Raw genomic sequence first — 21,044 nt, 5'->3', positions numbered from 1 at the left:
AAATAAACTATTATTACTTCCCTTCATTTTAAGCACTGCCCACATTGAGAAAAATCCAAAAAATACTTAAAACTTGACCACCAACACAATGAATGCCAGAGCACTCACTATGCCAGGCACAAAGCTAAGAGCTTGTACTAGAATCTGTCGTAGTTCTCCCTATTTAAGTTAATTAAATTAAGGAGCACAATGGTGAATTAACACCTGGCTTCACCGTCTCCAGGACCATAAAGGTAAGAAGTAACAGAGCCAAGATCTGAACTCAGGCAATGTGGCAGTAGACTCCAACTCACAATGACACTAGGTAAACATCAACCCTAGCCAGATTAAAATGATTTTTTACTCCCCTTCTTTAATTCCACGTATCAAAAAATATACTGATCTAACGATACTACTGAATTTTGAAGAAACACCATCCTCTCTGCATTCATCAAATCAAAAACCAGCAATCAGTATTTTGGCTTCCTTCCTTTTTCAGAAAGGGGAAGACAAGTCTGACCCTACTATTTACAGTAGAAGGAACCACCCACTCCATTTTATTGAATTCTGTCCTTGCTGAAGTTCAACATACATTTACATTATCTTCTAAATCCTTCTAGCCACATTCCAACCAAACCAATTAACTCAATTTTCAACTTTTCAAAAGCTCACTGACAACTAAAAGGGACCCTCTGCTGGGTTTTTAATCTCAATCCTGACCCTCTTAATGAAGGTCAGGATTGAGATAAACACCTAATGAACTTCTTGGTAGTTATCAAGAAGCTGGTAGGAGTGCCAAATTGTCCCCAGGCTGCACAAGAAGCCATTTTTACCTTGTCAGATATTATACAAAATACAGGAATGCTGCCTGCTGCCCACTTAGAAGTATCCACCAAATTTTTCCCCCCTTAAATTATATTTAAATATTTAATCAGAACTATAACCAATATCATTTAAATTTAGTACTACTTACTGCTGCATGCACTTGTGACACCACCTTGCTAATTTTATTGGTTCTATTTAAGGTAACCAATTATTCCTACAGCTGTATGCCTGTTCTCTAAAGACCACACCCTGAAAAGAAAAAGTGTGAGCCTATCCAGAGTATTATCCACACACTCCTTGAATCAAATAACAAAACGTGACTACACTATCAAATTCCATAAGACACAACTTACCATTTCTATTAGGCAACGGATGTATTTTCATTGTACAGAAACAAGGTACAAAATAAAACTAGTTCAGACTAACAATCTGGCATTTACAATAATCCAAGAATCATGTGATGTTTTCTAAAACTAAAATTAATGTTCCTCCTTAAGTTTTCTGAGCAGGAAAACTAACAAACTGTAAACATTTTTAAATGAAGTAATCAAATTAAGGATTATTTCAGAGTTCAACTGCTGAACCCATCTTCTCACATGAAAAGTTAGCACTAAAGAAAACTGCTAGGTTAGTCCTAAAGGGACACATTCTACAAGCACCCAACAGCACCAAAGCCAGAGGACACTCACATTTTATACGGCCTAAGCTAAGAACCTGGCACACAAGAACACTAAAAATGTGCTGCCTTCCCCTTCAAGCACAAAGCAATACCAACAAGAGCAAAAGAATAAACCATGCATGGTACTGCCACACCACAGAGTAAGACTCGCCAATCAAAAGGCACTGAACTATGCACACCTGCAATGCGAACTCGATGGGTGAATCTTATCATAGTAACTGGAACAAGCAAGACACAATAGGCTACAAGGACTGCACGGTTCTATTTAGGACATGACGGAGAAGAAAAAACAGCAATCAAATCAGTGACTGCCAGGGACTGGGGTGGGGGTGATAGATACATTCTACTTGTTAAAAAAAAAAATCAAAGTATATATCCTAAAACAGTGATTTTACTGTATGTAAATTACATTCCCAGAAACCTTTTTTTAATTAAGTATTATTTCACAATTCCCTTTTTGGACAAAACCAAGAGCCATTCCAAAATGTTCAAGACCGTCAGCACTGATAGATGTTGAAGCAATTTACTCAGTCACAATTTAAGAAACAGCTATATAAAATCAAAGCTAACCACTGGGGCACTATTTAACCATGTTTCCCTTTTTTCAGTAAGGCTGGACTATTATTATTATAGTTCCTCATTCCCTAAAGTTAGCGTTTCTTTTCACCACTTTGTTACCAGTTCTCAAATTACTGTCCCAAAAAACTGTAGTCTACTCAAGAAATCTCATAATAAGAGATATTTTTTCCTACAAGACACTGCGGCCATTTGCACATTCTTATGCAAAAATTAACAACTTGAGAGTCAAGCAGCACCTCCATATCCCGTTTCAACCTATATATGGCCTAAATATATATGACAAAAATACCAACAATGATATTTTTGAAATGCACAAAATTCCATTACTGTTCTGAGCAACTCTTATAAGTCTGAAAACCTTTAATTACATATTTCTTAAGATTAACAAAGTCAAATTCTTTTTCCATAAAAACCTTGCCAAAAAAAAAAAATCAACCCCAAATTTCTCAATCTTCAAGACCACGTAAGGTACAAAATCTAAACCCACCGTTACCAAGAAAGCACAATGGGCAAGAACGTTTACTTACACATTTTCATGTCATCACAAAGGCAGGGGGATTAACTCCAAAAAAGAACCACCATAAAACACAAACCTATCGACTCAAAACTCTCAATAGAATTCCTGCCAGCAACTTATAATCAGATACAGGATCGTTTTGACAGAAAACACTTGATCAAATTGCTAGAGAAGAGCAGCACATTAACATGCGCGCAGATCACTCCGACTAGCAAGCTTTCAAGCACTTCAAAACTATATAGACTGCCACGCTCTCAAATGCCTAACTCAAGAATCTTTTCCATAAAGTTCGTCCCACTTCCGACTGTAGTACACAAAACATCAACTCTTTTCTTTCCTCAATGTCTTTTCCACTGAGAAGCAAGGCTCAGCCGTCTTCCAGCTCAAGGCTTCTCAACCTGAACACTACTGACTTTAGGGGCAGGATAATTCTTCGCTGAGAGGGGGCCGGGGGGGGTATCTTGGGCACTGCAGGACCTTCAGCAGCCTCTATCCACTGGGTGCCAACAACAGCCCCATCTAGGAGAAGCCAACCAAAAACGTCCCCAGGCGTTGCCATCTGTCCCGGGGGGCGGAGGGAGGTGTCAAAATCGCCTCCGGTGGATCTAGCAAGAGCACCGCCGGGATTCTCAAGTTGCAAGGTATTCAAGGTTAGCAGCTGGGCTGGGGAGCAGAAAACACACTTGGAACGCAAGGCAGACACCCTGACGCAGGCGGCCCTTCCCTGAATCGGCAATGCAGCAAGGTTATCTTTACCTTTGTAGAGGTTGGTGACGGCGGTGGCTGCGTTTTGGAAGGGGACCCAGAGAGAAAGTCCTGGCTGCTGACACACTCGGTCTGAAAAGCAAGCCAAAAAAACAAAAAACAAAAAGAAAAAAGAAACACACATAGAAAGAGAAAGAAACAGAACAAGAATGTTATTTGGGCGTCAATCATTCCGGAACGGCCATATTAGGTTTCGCCATTTTGTTCAAGGGTTTCGGGATCCCAAACCCAGTGTGAGGACCGGGCGGCAGGGGGGTCGCGGCGGGGAGAAGGGGATGCCGCGGAGCTCAGGGGCACGGATCAGGGACGAGCCGCGGCGCAGGGAGGCGCCCCCCGGTAGTCCCCGCCCCGAGGCCGGCTCAGGGCACAATGGGGCCGCCCCGCCGTCTCCCTTCGCCATTTTGTGACGGGGGCTCCTCCCCTCCCCTCTCCGGGCCGAGCGGGACACCGGGTGGCCGGGCCCGGAGAGCGGGGACCCTCGGACCACCCCAAAGCCGGGCTCCCCCAACGCCGGCTCTGGCCTGCCCCCCCCAACCCCGGGCCTCCCTCCCGCGGCGCCATCTTGCGGGGAGGGGGCAGCAGGGCCGCGGAGCCACCGGCCGGGATCCCCGAGGCCACCGCCGTCGTGGCCCCCCGAAGCGGCAGCTGAGCCGACAGGGCCGGGCCCGGGCGGGGACGGCCAAGCGGTACCAAGATGGCGGCGGCGGCCTCACCTTTGTAGAGCTGGGCCACTGCGGTGGCCGAGTTCTGGAAGAGATGCCACAGCTTCTGCTGCTTGTGCTCGGGCTGCGCGGCGGCCGCCGCCTCCTCCTGCAGCTCGGGGGGCAGCTGCTCGTCCTGCTCGGCCTCGGCCAAGCACTGTCGCTCCCACTTGGAGAACCAGTGCTCGGGCCCGTGCTCCTGGATCTCGGCCTCGCCCTCCTCCTTCCGCTCCTCCATCCTCCGCGGCCTCCCGCGGCCTCGCCGCCACCGCCGCCGCGTCCTCCTCAGGCGGGGCCCCCGCGGGAGCGTCGTCGTCAAGCGGCCCGGCGGCAGGGCCTGGCGGCCGGTGGCGCCTCCTCCTTTCAGCAGCCCAGGCCTCCTACACCCCGACGGCCGGCGAGCCCCGCCCCGCGGCCCCGTGCAACCAGGGACGACCCCCGCCCCAGGCCTTCCCACCCCAGGGCCCGGCCGAAGGTCGCCGCGGACCAGATGACCGCTGCCGCCCCTCGCCTAGCCCGCCACAGCCTGTCTAACGCCCCCCCATGGCGCTGCGGCCTCCCCACTGCCGCCGCTGCCGCTGACCGCCGAGACCTCCGCGCAGCTCGGCCCGCACCGCCGAGCCCACCCCAAGACTGAGCAACGTCGTCGTCGTCGCCGCCGCCGAGGACGGCTCTGCGGCTGCTGGTCCCCGCCCTACCCCGCCCACATGCTGACTGGAGAAGCACCGCCCACTAGGCCCGAGCTCCCTTGCCAGGTTGAGGCGTGGCCGCTCCAAGGGCCCCTATTAGTCGGATCCGACCGGTTTCGCGTGGCGGCTTCTGAGCACAGCGTCGTGATTGGTTCTTCGGCCTGTCTGCCTGACGTAACCAATTGGCTGGGGGAAGGGAGTGAATGTCAGGAAGGATGAAGAAGGAGGAGGGGGAGGAGCTGACAGTGGTTGCGTCCGAGCCAATAGGGCGGGTGGGGGGTGGAGGGGAAGAGCTAGAAGGGAAGCGCATGCGCACTTGCTCGCTGCTCCCCCCGCTCAGGGGCGCTGAGTGGGGATCACGTGACCAGGCCCAGCGACCGCACCCCGCGGAAGCTTTTCCGGCGTTTACAGGCCCTGGGGGATGCAAAATCGAATGTGGCTCCTGTGCCGCGGGCACTGAGAGGTATAGTGGGTGGTAGCGTGCTTACTCCAGCCCCTGGGGCTCCCGAAGGGAAGAGGATAGTAGAGAAAGTGAATAAAACGCCCAACTCGTGTCCAAGTTTGCAAAGCACTTTCCTATTGTTTTGAGTACCGCCACTTTCTTTTTTTTTTTTTTTTTTTGAGACGGGGTCTTGCTACGTTGTCGAGGTCTAGACTCCTGGCCTCAAGCGATCCTCCAGCCTCGGCCTCCCAAAGCGCTGGGATTACAGGCTTGAGCCACCGCGCCCGGCCCAGAGTCCCATTTCTTAGACGGGCAAATCGAGCATCACAGCCAAAGAAAAACTTCCGAGTTGCCAAGTCGGCTCAGCTGCCCCTGCGCCCTGGCGTCCCACCTTCCCGGTGGACAGGACCTCGGCGGCCGCCCGCGGAGCCAAGGATAACCCGACGGCCGACGCTGCCCGGCGCCCGCACGCGTCTGCGCCTTCGCGCGCGCGGCGGCCCCCGCACCTGTCCCGAAAAGCACACTCCCAGTCCACGTGCACGCCCCGTGTCACGCACCGGCCCCTGCCTCCCCCGGCCGGAACCCGCGTGGCGGTGCGGAGCGCTGCGCCCGCCCCTGCTCCCCAGCAGTGCGCGAAAGCTGGACGCCCCTGCGGCTGCGCGCCCCCCTCCCCTGTCGGGGCTTTCTCCAGGGTCTGAGGCCCGGGAGAAGGCAGCAATGCAGACAGGCGGTCACCGCACAGAGGCGAAACCCACCATCCCCACCTACATGCCCACGGCAGGCACCAGCCGACCTGGAGCGGCGGAGGGCGCCGGCCAGGGGCAGCGTCGCCCGCAGCCTGCGATAGTGCGCTTGCACAGAGCAAGGCGGCTTTGGAAGAAAATCTGACCCCCTCACCGTGGCCTGCAAACCGCTGCAGGATCTGGCCCTGGCGCCTGTCACACAGTCCCCTACTTGGCTTGTACCTTGCGCACTCCCCCTCTTTCCCCCCCTCTTTCCCCCCCTCGCCTGGATGCTCACACACAGGCCTGCCTTATTTCCCTGGGACACTAGGCTCTTTCCTGCCCCCGTCTGCTCTCTCTGGAAGCTCTTCCTCCTCCTCTTTTCCTCAGATAGCTCCTGTTTAGGAAGCCTACTAGGACAAGCCTAAAGTAGCAGCCTTCACACTCTCTCGTATTGCCTGGTTATATTATTTCATAACATCAGTCACTATCTAAAATGCTAAATTAGGCCTGGCGCGGTGGCTAAAAAACAGATTTCCAATTGTAGGGAAAAATATAAAGAGAAAAGCAAACAAAAATCATTCTACCTACCTCATTCTACATCCTCCCAATCCTATTCCCAGGAAATAACTTGTGACCTTTGAAAACGGAGTTATGTGTACGTCGAGTGTGTGTGTGTGTGTACCTATATACAAGTATGTCCCTTTTTAAGGAAAAAAAAAGTTGATTTTATGTGTACTATCCTACAAGCCTTTTTTCCTTAACATAATTTGGATGTCTCCACATTGGGACCTAAAGACTTATTTATTCTTTTAAAATATTGCAAAGAATTTCATTGTATGGATTCACTATAAAGTATTTAACAGGGCCCCTGTTGATACAAATTTAGGTTGTGACCAGTCTTTGGCTATTATAAACAATGCCATAATGAACATCTTGTACATATGTACTACAGTGAACATCCTTGCATGTATACATATGTGTATTGAACATATATCCTCAGAAATAGTATCTTAGAGTCACAAGCTATATGAGTTAAATATTTTATGAGGCTAGGCATGGTGGCTTACACCTATAATCTCAACAATTTAGGAGGCCAAGACGCAAGGATTGCTTGAGCTCAAGAGTTCAAGACCAGCCTAGGCGACATAGTGAAACCCAGTCTCTACAAAAAAATACAAAATACAGCCAGGCATGGCGGCACACACGTGTAGTTCCAGCTACTCAGGAGGCTGAGGCGGGAGGATTGTTTGAGCCCAGAAGGCGTAGGTTGCAGTGAGCCGAGATAGTGCCACTACACTCCAGCCTGGGTGACAGTGAGACCCCATCTCAATCAATCAATAAAACTGCCTGCCGAGTGTAGGACCAATGGTTGTTGATATGTCAATTTCTGCATTTCTGCATTTGCGGTAGCACGTGGGAAGTCCAGGCCTGCACATGTAGGTATGACAAAGGAGAGAACACAGCTGGACCATTTCGCTGCCTGCAGGCCGTGCTTCAAAAGCCACACACCACTTTGGACAGTCCAAAGGTTTCGAGTTTTTACAGAATGAAAGCTGCTCTTCTTCTCTTTCATGTAACTCAGACGCTGTTCCAGAAGCCTCTAGCCTTTTCTTGTAAGAGCATAATATTTCAGCCATAGATACAAAAAGGAATGATATTGAATTGCATAAAGTCTGGCTCTATAATAAATATTTGTCAGTTAGCAAAGACAGTCTAAAGAAAAAGGAATAAATATTGAAAAGCATCACCTATCTGCTTGATTTCCATGACCCTGAGCTTTATTTTAACCTAAAGAGTTTCTTTTTTGTTGTTGTTTCGAGACGAAATCTCGCTCTGTCGCCCAGGCTGGAGTGCAGTGGCATGATCTCAGCTCACTGCAACCTCCGCCTCCTGGGTACCAGCCATTCTCCTGCCTCAGCCTTCTGAGTAGCTGGGACTAGAGGTGTGCACCACCATGCCCAGATAATTTTTTGTATTTTTTGTAGAGATAGTTTTGCAGTGTTGCCCAGGTTGGTCTCCAATTCCTGGGCTTAAGCAGTTCTCCCACCTCAGCCTCCCAGGTAGCTGGGACTACAGGCACGTGCTACCATGCCTGGCTAAATGTTGTATTTTTTGTAAAGATGGGGTTTTGCAGTGTTGCCCAGGCTGGTTTCCAACTCCTGGGCTAAAGCAATCCTCCTGCCTCAGCCTCCCAAAGTGCTGGAATTATAGGTGTGAACTACTGCACCCAACCCACCTCGAAGAGTTTCTGAATTCTGAATCGATAGTCTTAGAGCACTTGAGCTATTATTCAAATACTTATTATCTTCTTATTTATATGTACCTTATAATCAATGCCACTTGGAATGGAGGAATGTCAAATGACAATGCACGGTACATATTATGACCAGCAGTCAGCAAATAGAAGACCTTGTCAATGTGGAGATTCTCTCCAATGCCGCCTACTCCTCAGTTTAAAGATCAAACCTCATAAGCCGGGCGTGGTGGCTCACACCTGTAATCCCAGCACTTTTGGGAGGCCAAGGCAGGCAGATCACCTGAGGTCAGGAATTCGAGACCAGCCTGGCCAACATGGAGAAACCCCATCTCTACTAATAAAAAATTAGTGGGGCATGGTGGTGCACGTCTGTAATCCCAGCTACTCAGGTGGCAGAGGCAGGAGAATCGCTTGAACCTGGGAGGCAGAGGTTGCAGTGAGCCGAGATCGCGCCACTGCACTCCAGCCTGGGCAACAGAGCAAGAATCTGTCTCATTTGAAAAAAAAAAAAAAGGCCGGGCTCGGTGGCTCACGCCTGTAATCCCAGCTCTTTGGGAGGCTAAGGCGGGCGAATCACCTGAGGCCAGGCATTCGAGACTAGCCTAGCCAACATGGTGAAACTCCGTATCTACTAAAAATATAAAAATTAGCTGGGTGTGGTGGTGCATGTCTGTAATCCCAGCTACTTGGAAGGCTGAGGCAGGGGAATTGCTTGAACCCAGGAGGCGGAGGTTGCAGTGAGCCGAGATCATGTCACTTAATTCCAGCCTGGGCAACAGAGTGAGACTTCGTCTCAAAAAAAGAAAGATCAAACCTCATGAGATTCTGAATCAAGTGAACTATCTGCCCTTAATGATATTAGAATTATTCACGTTTCAAACAGCAGATGTTTATATAATTGTAAGAATAGCCACTTACATTAAAAAGTTAAAAATACTCTCGCCGGGCGCGGTGGTTCACGCCTGTAATCCCAGCAATTTGGGAGGCCGAGGCGGGCGGATCACGAGGTCAGGAGATCAAGACAATCCTGGCTAACACCGTGAAACTTCGTCTCTACTAAAAATACAAAAAATTAGCAGGGCGTGCCAGCAGGCGCCTGTAGTCCCATCTACTCGGGAGGCTGAGGCAGGAGAATGGCACGAACCCGGGAGGCAGAGCTTGCAGTGAGCCAAGATCGTGCCACTGCACTCCGGCCTGGGCGACAAAGCGAGACTCTGTCTCAAAATAAAATAAAATAAAATAAAAATAGACCAGGAACGGTTGCTCGGGCCTGTAATTTCCGCATTTTGGGAGGCTGAGGCAGGAGGATCACTTGCATCCAGAAGTTTGAGACCAGCCTGGGAAATATAGGGAGACCCAGTCGCTACACAAAAATAAAAAATTAGCTGGGCGCGGTGGTGCTCACCTGTACTCCCAGCTACTTGAGAGGCTGAGGCAGGAGAATCACTTGAGCCCAGGAATTCAAAGCTAGCCTGGGCAACATAGCAAGACCCCATCTCAAATAAATAAATAAATAAATAAAAAGACTATGGCAAGGCACGGTGGCTCACGCCTGTAATCCCAGCACTTTGGGAGGCTAAGATGGGCAGATATTGAGGTCAAGAGATTGAGACCATCCTGGCCAACATGGTGAAACCCCGTCTCTACTAAAAATACAAAAATTAGCTGGGCATGGTGGCACGCGCCTGTAGTCCCAGCTACTTAGCAGGCTGAGACAGGAGACTTGCTTGAACCGGGAAGCAGAGGTTGCAGTGAGCTGATATCACGCCACTGCACTCCAGCCTGGCAACAGAGCTAAACTCTGTTTCAAAATAAAATAAAATAAAATAAAGACTATAACAATGAAGGAACCATGGGAATTCGAATGTCCTTACTTTAAAACAGATTCTCTTCGCATACATTTATTGATATGTAATTCACATAGCCTACAGTTCGTAGATTAAAGTATATGATTCAGTGGTTTTTAGTATATTCACAGAGTTATGCAATCATTACCACTATCTAATTACAGAACACTTTCATCACCCTTAAAAGAACCACCTCACTAGGCCGGGCGCGGTGGCTCAGGCCTGTAATCCCAGCACTTTAGGAGGCCGAGGCGAGTGGATCACGAGGTCAGCAGATCGAGACCATCCTGGCTAAAATGGTGAATCCCCATCTCTGCTAAAAAATACAAAAAATTAGCCGGGTGTCATGGTGGGCGCCTCTAGTCCCAGCTACTCCGGTGGCTGAGGCAGGAGAATGGCGTGAACCCAGGAGACAGATCTTGCAGTGAGCCGAGATTGCGCCACTGCACTCCAGCCTGGGAGACAGAGCGAGACTCCATCTCAAAAAAAAAAAAAAAAAAGAACCCCCACCCCCTCATCATTAGCAGTCACTCCCCATTACCCTCCCCTGAGCCCTTGACAAGCGCTAATTACTTTCTCTCTGTTTGGATTTGCCTATACTGGACATTTAATATAAATTAGATTATAAAATATTTGGCCTTTTGTGTCTGGCTTCTTTCACCTAACGTAGTTTTTCCAAGGTTCTTCCTTGACATAACATATATCAGTACTTTATTCTTTTTGTGGCCAAAAAGTATTATAAATATTTCATATTTCATTGCATATATACATACACATACCACAATTTATCTAATCATCAGTTGATGAACACTTAGATTACTTCCAGTTTTTGACTATTATGAATAATGTGGTTATGCATATTCACATACAAGTTTTGCGTGGACATATGTTTCCATTTCTCCTGGCTCTACACCTAGAAGCGGAATTGCTGGGTCACAGCGTAACTATATTTAACTCATTGAAAAACTGCCAACCTGTTATGCAAAATAGCTGCACTATTTTACATTTCCACTAGCAGTGCACAGAGGTTCCAATTTTTTCACATCCTCGCCAACACTTGTTACTGTGTCTTTTTTTTTTTTTTTTTTTTTTAAGATGGAGTCTCGCTCTATCACCCAGGCTGGAGTGCAATGGCCAGATCTCAGCTCACTACAACTTCTGCCTCCCTGGTTCAAGCAATTCTCCTGCCTGAGGCTCCCAAGTAGCTGGGATTACAGACACATGCCACCATGCCTGGCTAATTTTTGTATTTTTTCAGTAGAGACTGGGTTTCACCATGTTGGCCAGGCTGGTCTCAAACTCCTGACCTCAGGTGATCTGCCTGTCTCGCTCTCCCAAAGTGCTGGGATTAGAGGCATAAGCCACCGTGCCCAGTATCTTTTTTTTGTTTTTTTTTTTTTTTTGGAGACAAGGTCTTCCTCTATTTCGAAGGCTGGAGTGCAGTGGCTATTCACAGGAGCGATCCCACTACTCATCAGCATGGGAGCTTTGACCACTCTGTTTCTGACCTGGGCACCCCCATTCTTAGGCACAGCCCATCCTCCTGCCTCAGAATCCTGAGTAGCTGGGACCACAGACACACGCCACCACAACCAGCGCCTGTCCTTTTTATTATAGCTATCCTAGTGAGTGTGATGTAGTATCTCACTGTGGTTTTAATTTGCAATTCCCTGTTGCCTAATGATGTTGATCATTTCTTCATGTGCTGTGGCATTTGTTTATCTTCTTTGAAGAAATGTCTATTCAGGCCGGGCATGGTGGCTCATGCCTGTAATCCCAGCAATTTGGGAGGCCGAGGTGAGAGGATAACTTGAGGTCAGGAGTTTGAGACCAGCCTGGCCAACATGTTGAAACCCCATCTCTACTAAAAATACAAAAAAGAGCTGGGGTTTGTGGTGTGTGCCTGTCATCCCAGCTACTAAGGAGGCTGAGGCAAGAGAATCACTTGAACCCAGGAGATAGAGGTTGCAGTGAGCCGAGATTGTGCCACTACACTCCAGCCTGGGCAACAGTGCAAGACTCTATCTCAAAAAAAAAAAAAAAACAACGAAATGTCTATTCATGTATTTCAGTCATTTTTAATTGGGTTGTCTTTTTATTATAGAGTTGTCAGAGTTTTTATGTATTCTACATAATAGTCTCTTATCAGATAAATGATTTGCGAATATATTCTCCCATCCTGCAAATTGTCTTTTCACTGTATTGATGCTGTCCTTTGAAGCACAAAATGTTTTTAATTTTCATGCAGTACAATTTATCTATTTTGTCTTACGCTGCTTATCATCACAGTTTTTTAAATTGAGGTAAAATGCACATAACATGAAATTAACTATTTCACAAACATTTGAAAAAATGTATGAGCCGGGTGCAGTGCCTCACACCTGTAATTCCAGCACGTTGGGAGGCTGAGGATGGACGACTTGAGGCCAGGAGTTCAAGACCAGCCTGACAAACATGGTGAAACCCTGTCTCTACTAAAAACACAAAAATGAACCAAGCATGGTGGCACACACTTGTAGTCCCAGCTACTCAGGAGGCTGAGGCATGAGAATCACTTGAGTCCAGCAAGCAGAGATTGCAGTGAGCGAGATCACCCCACTGCTACACTCCAGGCTCAGTGGCAGAACGAGACTTTGTCTCAAAAAAAAAAAAGTTAATTTTTTTTTTTTTTTTTTTTTTGAGATAGAGTCTCGCTCTGTCACCAGGGCTGGAGTGCAGTGGCATGATCTTGGCCCACTGCAACCTCCGCCTCCCTAGTTCAAGCGATTCTCCTGCCTCAGCTTCCCGAATAGCTGGGACTACAGGCGCTCGCCACCACGCCCAACTAATTTTTATATTTTTAGTAGAGACAGAGTTTCACCATGTTGGCCAGGATGGTCTCCATCTCTTGACCTCGTGATCCACCTGCCTCGACCTCCCAAAGTGCTGGGATTACAGGCGTGAGCCACCGCACCAGGCCAAGTTAATTTTTTTTTTTTTTAATGCAAGTAACATTTTTTTAAAAAAGAATGCCTAGGAAAGTATTATCAAAATATTATATTATTGCAATCTAAAGAGAGGAAAAATGAACACAATTATCGTTTATTGAATACTAACTAAGCACCTTGCACCAAATTAGGTCATCTGTATCAGGGGTTTTCTTTCTTTTTTTTTTTTTTTGAGATGGAGTTTTACTCTTGTTGCCCAGGCTGGAGTGCAATGGTGCGATCTCGGCTCACCACAACCTCCGCCTCCCAGGTTCAAGCAATTCTCCTGCCTCAGCCTCCCGAGTAGTTGGGATTACAGGCATGCACCACCACGCCCGGCTAATTTTGTATTTTTAGTAGAGATGGGGTTTCTCCACGTTAAAGCTGGTCTCGAACTCCTGAGCTCAGATGATCCGCCCGCCTTGGCCTCCCAAAGTGCTGGGATTACAGGCGTGAGCCACCACGCCCGGCCTATATCAGGGGTTTTCAACTGAGTGCAATTTTGCTCCCTCAGGGAGCTTTGGTAAAGAATGTCTGGAGGGCCAGGTATGGTGGTTGACGCCTGTAATCCCAGCACTTTGGGAGGCCAAGGCGGATGGATCACCTGAGGTCAGGAGTTCGAGAGCAGCCTGACCAACATGGAGAAACCCCATTTCTACTAAAAATACAAAATTAGCCAGGCATGGTGGCAAATGCCTGTAATCCCAGCTACTTGGGAGGCTGAGGCAGGAGAATCGCTTGAACCTGGGAGGCGGAGGTTGTGGTGAGCCCATATCGCGCCATTGCACTCCAGCTTGGGCAACAAGAGTGAAACTCCGTCTCAAAAAAAAAAAAGAATGTCTGGAGACATTTTGATAGCCATAACTTGGGAGTTGGGTGTTGCTACCACATCTAGTGGGTAGAAGCCAGGGAGGCTGCTAAACATTCAACAATGTGCATAACAGCCCCCCACAACAAAGAATTGTCTGGTGCAATGCGTCACCAGTGCTGAGGGTGAGAAACCATGATCTATGCGCATTATCTCATTTTTCTTCACACCTGCCTAGTGGCACAGTTACTGTCAATTGTCACCCTTTGTAGGTGAGGAGACTGAGGCTTAGAGGGGGTAAATAACTCATGCAAAACCCCACAGCTGGGCCGGGCATGGTGGCTGACGCCTGTAATCCCAACACTTTGGGAGGCCGAGGCAGGCGGATCACCTGAGGTCAGGAGTTCAAGACCAGCCTGGGCAACATGGTGAAACCCCGTCTCTACTAAAAAATACAAAAATTAGCCGGGCATGGTGGCGCACACCTATAGTCCCAGCTACTTGGGAGGCTGAGGCAGGAGAATCACTTGAACCCGGGAGACGGAGGTTGCGGTGAGCCGAGGTCACGCTACTGCACTCCTGCCTGAACGACAGAGTGAGACTCTGTCTCAAAAAAAAAAAAAAAAAAAAATTGGGGTATCTGGGCCCCATTCAGGGCTCTGGAACAGAATCATCTCCAGGAATGAGGCTCTGGGGTTGTATTTTTGAAAGACCTCTGGTTTGTTGGCTGCCTACCAAGTGCAATACCCATGTGATAAACACATCATGGGGTTGTTAAGGCTGGTTTCAGACGTGCCCGAATGAAGTGTGACTTTTTTTCTCTAGCCTAGACCATGCTTTTGATTATTTTATTTTATTTTATATTATTTGTTTTGCTTTGTTTTGTTTTGTTTTTGAGACAGAGTCTTGCTCTGTCACCTAGGCTGGAGTAGAGTAGCAGCGATCTCGGCTCACTGAAACCTCCGCCTCCTGGGTTAAGCAGTCCTCTCGCCTCAGCCTCCCAAGTAGCTGGGATTATAAGCATGCGCCACCATGCCTGGCTACATTTTTTTTGTATTTTTAGTAGAGACAGTGTTTCACCATGTTGGCCAGGCTGGTCTCAAACTCCCGACCTCAAGTGATCTGCCCACCTTGGCCTCCCAAAGTGCTGCGATTACAGCGGGGAGCCACCGCGCCTGGCCCTTGATTATTTTAATTACAAATGAGAAGCTTCAAGAAACTCAGAGACAGAAACCAGCTAGGGAGTATCTCCATTTATTTCCTCTCAGATAATATTTAGTAATTGTCTTAGTCCATTTTGTATTGCTATGAAAGAATACCTCAGACTTGGTAATGTATAAAGAAAAGCAGTTATTTAGCTCATGGTCCTACAAGCGGAGAAGGCCAAGGGCATGGCCCTGACCTCTGGGGAGGGCTTCTGTGCTGTGTCACAACATGGCAGAGAAAGTCAAAAGGGAAGTGGACATATGTGAAGAGAGGAAAACCTAAGAGGCTTCCTGGCTTTATAACAAACCACTCTCAGAGGGACTAATCCATTCCCACAGAAATCAATTCAGTTCTCACTACTGCAGAAACAGCACCAAGTCATTCATGAAGGATCTGTCTCTATAACCCAACATCTCTTATTTGGCTCCACCTCCCAACACTGCCACATTGAGGATCAAATATCTTTTCTTTTTTTTTTTTTTTTTTGAGACGGAGCCTCACTCTGTCGCCCAGACTGGAGTGCAGTGGCACAATCCTGGCTCACTGCAAGCTCTGCCTCCCAGGTTCAAGCAATTCTCCCTGCCTTAGCCTCCTAACTGGGATTATAGGCACCCATCACCATGCCCAGCTAATATTTGTATTTTTAGTGGAGATGGGGTTTCTCCATGTTGGCCATGGTTTGTCTCGAACTCCTAACTTCGAGTGATCCACCTGCCTCGGCCTTCCAAAGTGCTGGGATTACAGCCTTGAGCCACTGCACCCGGGCCAGGATCTACCTTTTGAAGGTAGGAATGTCATAGAATTGGGGAACCTGGTTAGGCATGGTGGCTCACACCTGTAATCCCAGCACTTTGAGAGGCCAAGGCGGGTGGATTACCTCAGGTCAGGAGTTCGAGACCAGCCTGATGAGCATGGTGAAACCCCGTCTCTACTAAAATACAAAATTAGCCAGGCGTGGTGGCGCATGACTGTAATCCCAGCTACTCAGTTGGCTTTGGAAGGAGAATTGCTTGAACCCGGGAGGCGGAAGTTGCAATGAGCCGGGAGATTTTTAGTAGAGACGGGGTTTCTCCATGTTGGTCAGGCTGGTCTCCAACTCCTGACCTCAGGTGATCTGCCCGCCTCGGCCTCCCAAAGTGCTGGGATTACAGGCATGAGCTACCGAGCCCAGCCTAGGGCCCCTTTTTAAATATCTCCCCTGGGGCAGAAATGGCAAGCTCATAATTGAATCTAGTCACAACTCATTTCATTTGTTCTTCTGATCGAACTTGTTTCTTTCTAAAGTCTTGTTTTATTTATTTTTATGACTTTTTAATGTTTTATTTATTTATTTATTTTTTTTTTTTTTTTTGAGACGGAGTCCTGCTGTGTTGCTCAGGCTGGAGTGCGGTGGCATGATCTTGGCTCACTGCAACCTCTGCCTCCCGGGTTCAAGCGATTCTCCTGCCTCAGCCTCCCGAGTAGCTGGGATTACAGGCACACACCACCATGGCCGGCTAATTTTTTTGTACTTTTAATAGAGATGGGGTTTCGCCATGTTTAGGCTGGTCTCGAGCTCCTGACCTCAGGTACTCTGCCCTGGGATTACAGGCATGAGCCACTGTGCCTGGCCCAATGTTTTTTTATTTTATAGAGGTGGGGTTGCACTGTGTTGCCCAAGCCTGGTCTCCAACTCCTAGGTTCAAGCAGTCCTCCAACCTTGGCCTCCCAAAGTGCTGGGATTACAGGTGTGAGCCACCACGCCAGGCCCTAAACTCTTCTTTTGAATAAAAGCACAGATAGCAAACAAAGTTAAATTTTAAATAAAGAGGTTTTTTTTTAACAGAAATCAAAAGGCTTATATGTTCTCCTCCCCTTGTTATGAAATGCACCTTACCTTGGGCAAGCAAATTCTACCTGTCTTAAAAAAGTAATAGGAAATACTGCTAGTCTCTTCTCCATGAGACAGAAAAACTTTTACCCAGAAGTGTTAAGTAGGCCAGACATGGTGGCTCATGCCTATAATCCCACTGCTTTGGGAGGCCAAGGTGGTAGGATCACTTGAGCCCAAGAGTTAAAGACCAGCCTGGGCAACATGGTGAGACCACCACCTGTATAAAAAAATGTTAAAATTTTTTTTTTTAATTTAGTTTTTTTCTTTAAATTTTTAATCTAATGGAGAATAGTATATTTTCCTAATGGAGGAAATACTAGATTTTCCTAAGGGTGTCTCAAAGGTGAGCATGTAATGAGATAATATATACATAATGGAGTCCACTAGCTCCCTTACTAATATCCATTCCCACATTATTCTTTGCTACAGAGTCTGAATTTTATTTAAGTGAGCAATGTGCCCATCTTAAGGACTACATTTCCCAGCCTCCCTTGCAGCTAAGGGAGGATGATGAAATAATAAGAGGAAGTCATTGGGTGGGGCTTCCAGGAAAGCTATTTAAAGGGAAATGACTTAGCTTGCCTCTGGCTCTTGCTACTTCCTTCTTCCTGCTGCCGGGAACACAAGCAAAACATTGAGGGCTGCAGCAGCCATCTTTGACCATGAAGTAACCTTAAGAAAGGAAGCCATGTGCTAAGAATGGCGGAGAAGAAAGGGGGAAGTGCGTGATGAATTTGTCAACATTCCTGGACTACCTATTTCTAGACTTTTTTAAGTAGAGAAAAATAAACCTCTAGTTTATATAAGCAACTGTGGTCATGTCTCTGTACGAACTAAACACAATTTATTCATCCTTATAATATGTAAAGCTTGAGAACTAAATTCTGATTTTTTTTTTATCTTGCCCAAATTCCTACCTAAGGGGTCTGGGGAGTCATGCCCTACAAACCGTAAATTCTCATCAGATGGGTTTTATTTAACCCTATATATGTCTTGACTTATTTTTCAACCTGACTCTGGCATAACATGAGGAGACAAGGAAGAAAATCAAAATATTTTACCCCCAAAACATGTTTATTTGTCACATTTTGAAATGGCCCTGCAACCCATCCTTTATCGGGGGAAAATTCACATCTGTAAAGAATCCCTATTAACATAGCTAGACCTTTTCCTCCCAGGCCCCTCCAGTTCTGAATAGAGTAAGTGAGAGTCTAGCACCTTTTAAAGTTTCTGAAAAGGAAACATGTGTCATCTATTGTTTCTAAGGGCAGCTGCTGTGAGACTTGAAAAGAACCTTGGTCTCCACTATCTGTTTTTATTTTATTTTATTTTATTTTTTCCTTTGATGTAGAGTCTTACTTTGTTGCCCAGGCTGGAGTGCAGTGACTCAATCTCGGCTCACTGCAACCTCTGCCTCCAGGGTTCAAGCAATGCTCCCTCCTCAGACTTCCAAGTAGCTGGGAGTACAGGCACACACAACCACGCCTGGCTAATTTTTGTATTTTTGGTAGAGATGGGGTTTCATCATGTTGGCCAGACTGGTCTCAAACTCCTGACCTCAGGTTATCCGCCTGCCTCAGCCTCCCAAAATGCTGGGATTACAGGCATGAGCCAATGTGCCCAGCCCGCAATCTTTTATCTTAAGCTGAACGTCTCCTTTCTATTGATACCAGGTCCTTAGACAAAAACTCAACCAGTTGTCAACCAGAAAATGTTTAAATTTACCTATAGCCTGAAAGCTCCCCCACCAACTTCAAATTGTCCCACCTTTCTGGAACAACTCAATGTATTCCTTAAATGTATTTGATTGATGTCTCATTCCTCCCTAAAATATATAAAACCAAGCTGCAGCCCAACCACCTTGAGCACATGTTCTCATGACCTCCTGAGGGCTGTGTCAAGGGCCATGGTCACTCATATTTGGCTCAGATAAATCTCTTTAAGTATTTTATGGAGTTTAACTCTATTAATCGACAAGCTCTTGGTAATTTGCAGATTTCTCAATACATGTGATGTTTCGTAGTTTGAGATCTGCGGTTGTTCCTCATTTTTGCTTTCGTCTTGCTTTTACCCACTGTGTTTATGCACCTTTTCTCCATTACAGCCTTGTGTCCCTTCTGAAGCTAGTTCTCAGCCTAAAACAGTAGCTGCAAGTTGCTGCCGGTTATCAGATAGTACTCAGGATAAGAATGTGATCCCTCATCCTGACTCTGCTATCTGAGGGCTGAATCACAGGCAATTAAATGCATTTTCAGAAAGACTGCCTGTGGCCTTGCCCGACTTGCGGCCACTCTGTGGGTGGTTCTGTGAGCCTGGATTGGAGGCAGACCCTGGGCTGGAGATGTGCTTCATTCAGCACGATGACAGTGCCATGGAGGGAGGTGTCTCAGGTCTCTTGCTTCTGATGACTAAACAGTTCCCCAATTTTCCTGAAACTGTGTTCTAAAAGTGGCATGGCTCTGAAAACAAAAAGGCTCAGATTCATGGGCCAAGCCAAGTATCACATGAGGATCAGCTTCTTGACGAGCCAAGACATCTATATGATAGAGCTACCCTCTCTGACCACAACCCGTATACAAAAATAGCAGTAACACAGGCTCTCGTATTCAAATACAGACTTTGGTTCTGGAGGTCTGGGAGTCTGCATTAATTAATTAATTTAATTTATTTGTTTATTTTTGAGACAGGGTCTCACTGTGTCACCCAGGCTGTAGTGCAGTGGAGCAATCATAGCTCACTGCAGCCTTGAACCCTCGGGGTCAAGCAATCCTCCTGCCTTAGCCTCCAGAGTCTTAGGACGACAGACTTGCATGAGCCACTGCCCCTGGCCACCTTTCAGTCTTTTATATTAACAGAAGTATTTCCAGTGCTGTGCTAGCGCCAGCCCCCATGGGCTTGGATGGGCAGCTGTGCATGTCTCTATTCTGCTCCTCCTTCGGTGACATCACAAGGTAGCTTGAAATCAGCCTGGTGGGAGTATTTACACCACAGAAATTGGCAAATGCTACTCTATAAATCAGGGATTTTCTTTGCACAGAGTCAGTTGTTCAACATTTACCAGCACTTCACTGATTTTATTATCATCACGTTTACCCTGTCATTCCACTCTCCCCTATTTCACTTCTCCAACTATTTCATTTTCCCCTACAGTATACCAGGAGTTTCATCCTAGTAAATGAAGATATACGATACATAAGTAAACATGGAAACAAACAAGATCGTTGTAAGTAGCAATATAAAGTAGGGAGAAAATTAAAACAGGTGATATGTTGAATAGACTCCTCTTACCCTTTTGTCCCCCACCTCATGTCATAAACATTTCCCTAAGTTCTAAAAAGGTCTTAGCTGGGTGCAGTGGCTTGTGCCTGTAATCCCAACACTTCAGGAGGCCAAGGTGAGAGGATCACTTGAGCCTAGGAGTTCAAGACCAGCCTGGGCAACATAGCAAGATCCCATCTCTATAAATAAACAAACAAATAGATAAATAAATAGAAATGTTAAAAAGTTTTAAGGCACATTCTTCTCAATGACTACATAATATTTATTCCTTGTAAGAATGTTCTACTTTATTTAAGCAGTCCCCTGGAGTTCAGAATTGCCCAACCTCAGCACTATTGATATTTTGGACCAAAATAATTATATGTTGTTGGGGGTTGGGCTAAGCACTGTAAGCTGTTTAGCAGCATCCCTGGCTTCTTCCCACTAGATGCTGGTAATACCCACCCCACCCAGCTTCTTGCAGTAATGACAACCAAAAATGTCTTCTGGGGCAACAAGATCACCCCAGTTGAAGATCACTGCTATAATTGGACATTTACCACTTTTTTTTGTTGCTGTTGTTTGTTTTTTGTTTTTGTTTTGAGACAGGGTCTCATTCTGTTGTCCATGCTGGAGTGCAGTGGTGCCATCTCAGCTTACTGCAACCTTCGCCTCCCAGGCTCAAGTGATCCTCCAGCCTCAGCCTTCTGCGTGGCTGGGACTATGGGCACCCACCACCACGCCCAGCCAATTTTAGCATTTTTTTGTAGAGATGGGGTCTCACTATGTCACCCAGGCTGGTCTCAAACTCCTGGGCTCAAGTGCTTCGCCTGCCTTAGCCTCCAAAAGTGCTAGGATTACAGACATGAGCCGTGGCACCCAGCCCATTTACCACTTTGTTACTTATTATTATTATTATTATTGAGAT

At 46.9% G+C, this 21,044-nt stretch overlaps 1 protein-coding gene across 1 annotated transcript in view; it reads right to left on the bottom strand.

The window, feature by feature from the left end:
- Positions 1 to 5,294, bottom strand: part of HAPSTR1 (HUWE1 associated protein modifying stress responses) — a 28,630-nt gene extending 23,336 nt beyond the window's left edge. The window contains exons 1-2 of the mRNA XM_002826106.5: positions 4,058 to 5,294; positions 3,336 to 3,416 (exon numbers count right to left, since the gene is read on the bottom strand). Coding sequence (XP_002826152.1) covers positions 3,336 to 3,416; positions 4,058 to 4,283 — 307 coding nt within the window. The 5' untranslated portion in view covers positions 4,284 to 5,294. The remainder of the gene's footprint in view (positions 1 to 3,335; positions 3,417 to 4,057) is intronic.
- Between the last annotated feature and the right edge of the window lie 15,750 nt (positions 5,295 to 21,044).

This window comes from Pongo abelii, chromosome 18 (genome assembly GCF_028885655.2).
Source record: "Pongo abelii isolate AG06213 chromosome 18, NHGRI_mPonAbe1-v2.0_pri, whole genome shotgun sequence".
NCBI classification, from domain to species: domain Eukaryota; kingdom Metazoa; phylum Chordata; class Mammalia; order Primates; family Hominidae; genus Pongo; species Pongo abelii.
The sequence above is the reverse complement of the archived record's forward strand: the minus strand, read 5'-3'. Positions and strand labels throughout refer to the sequence as shown.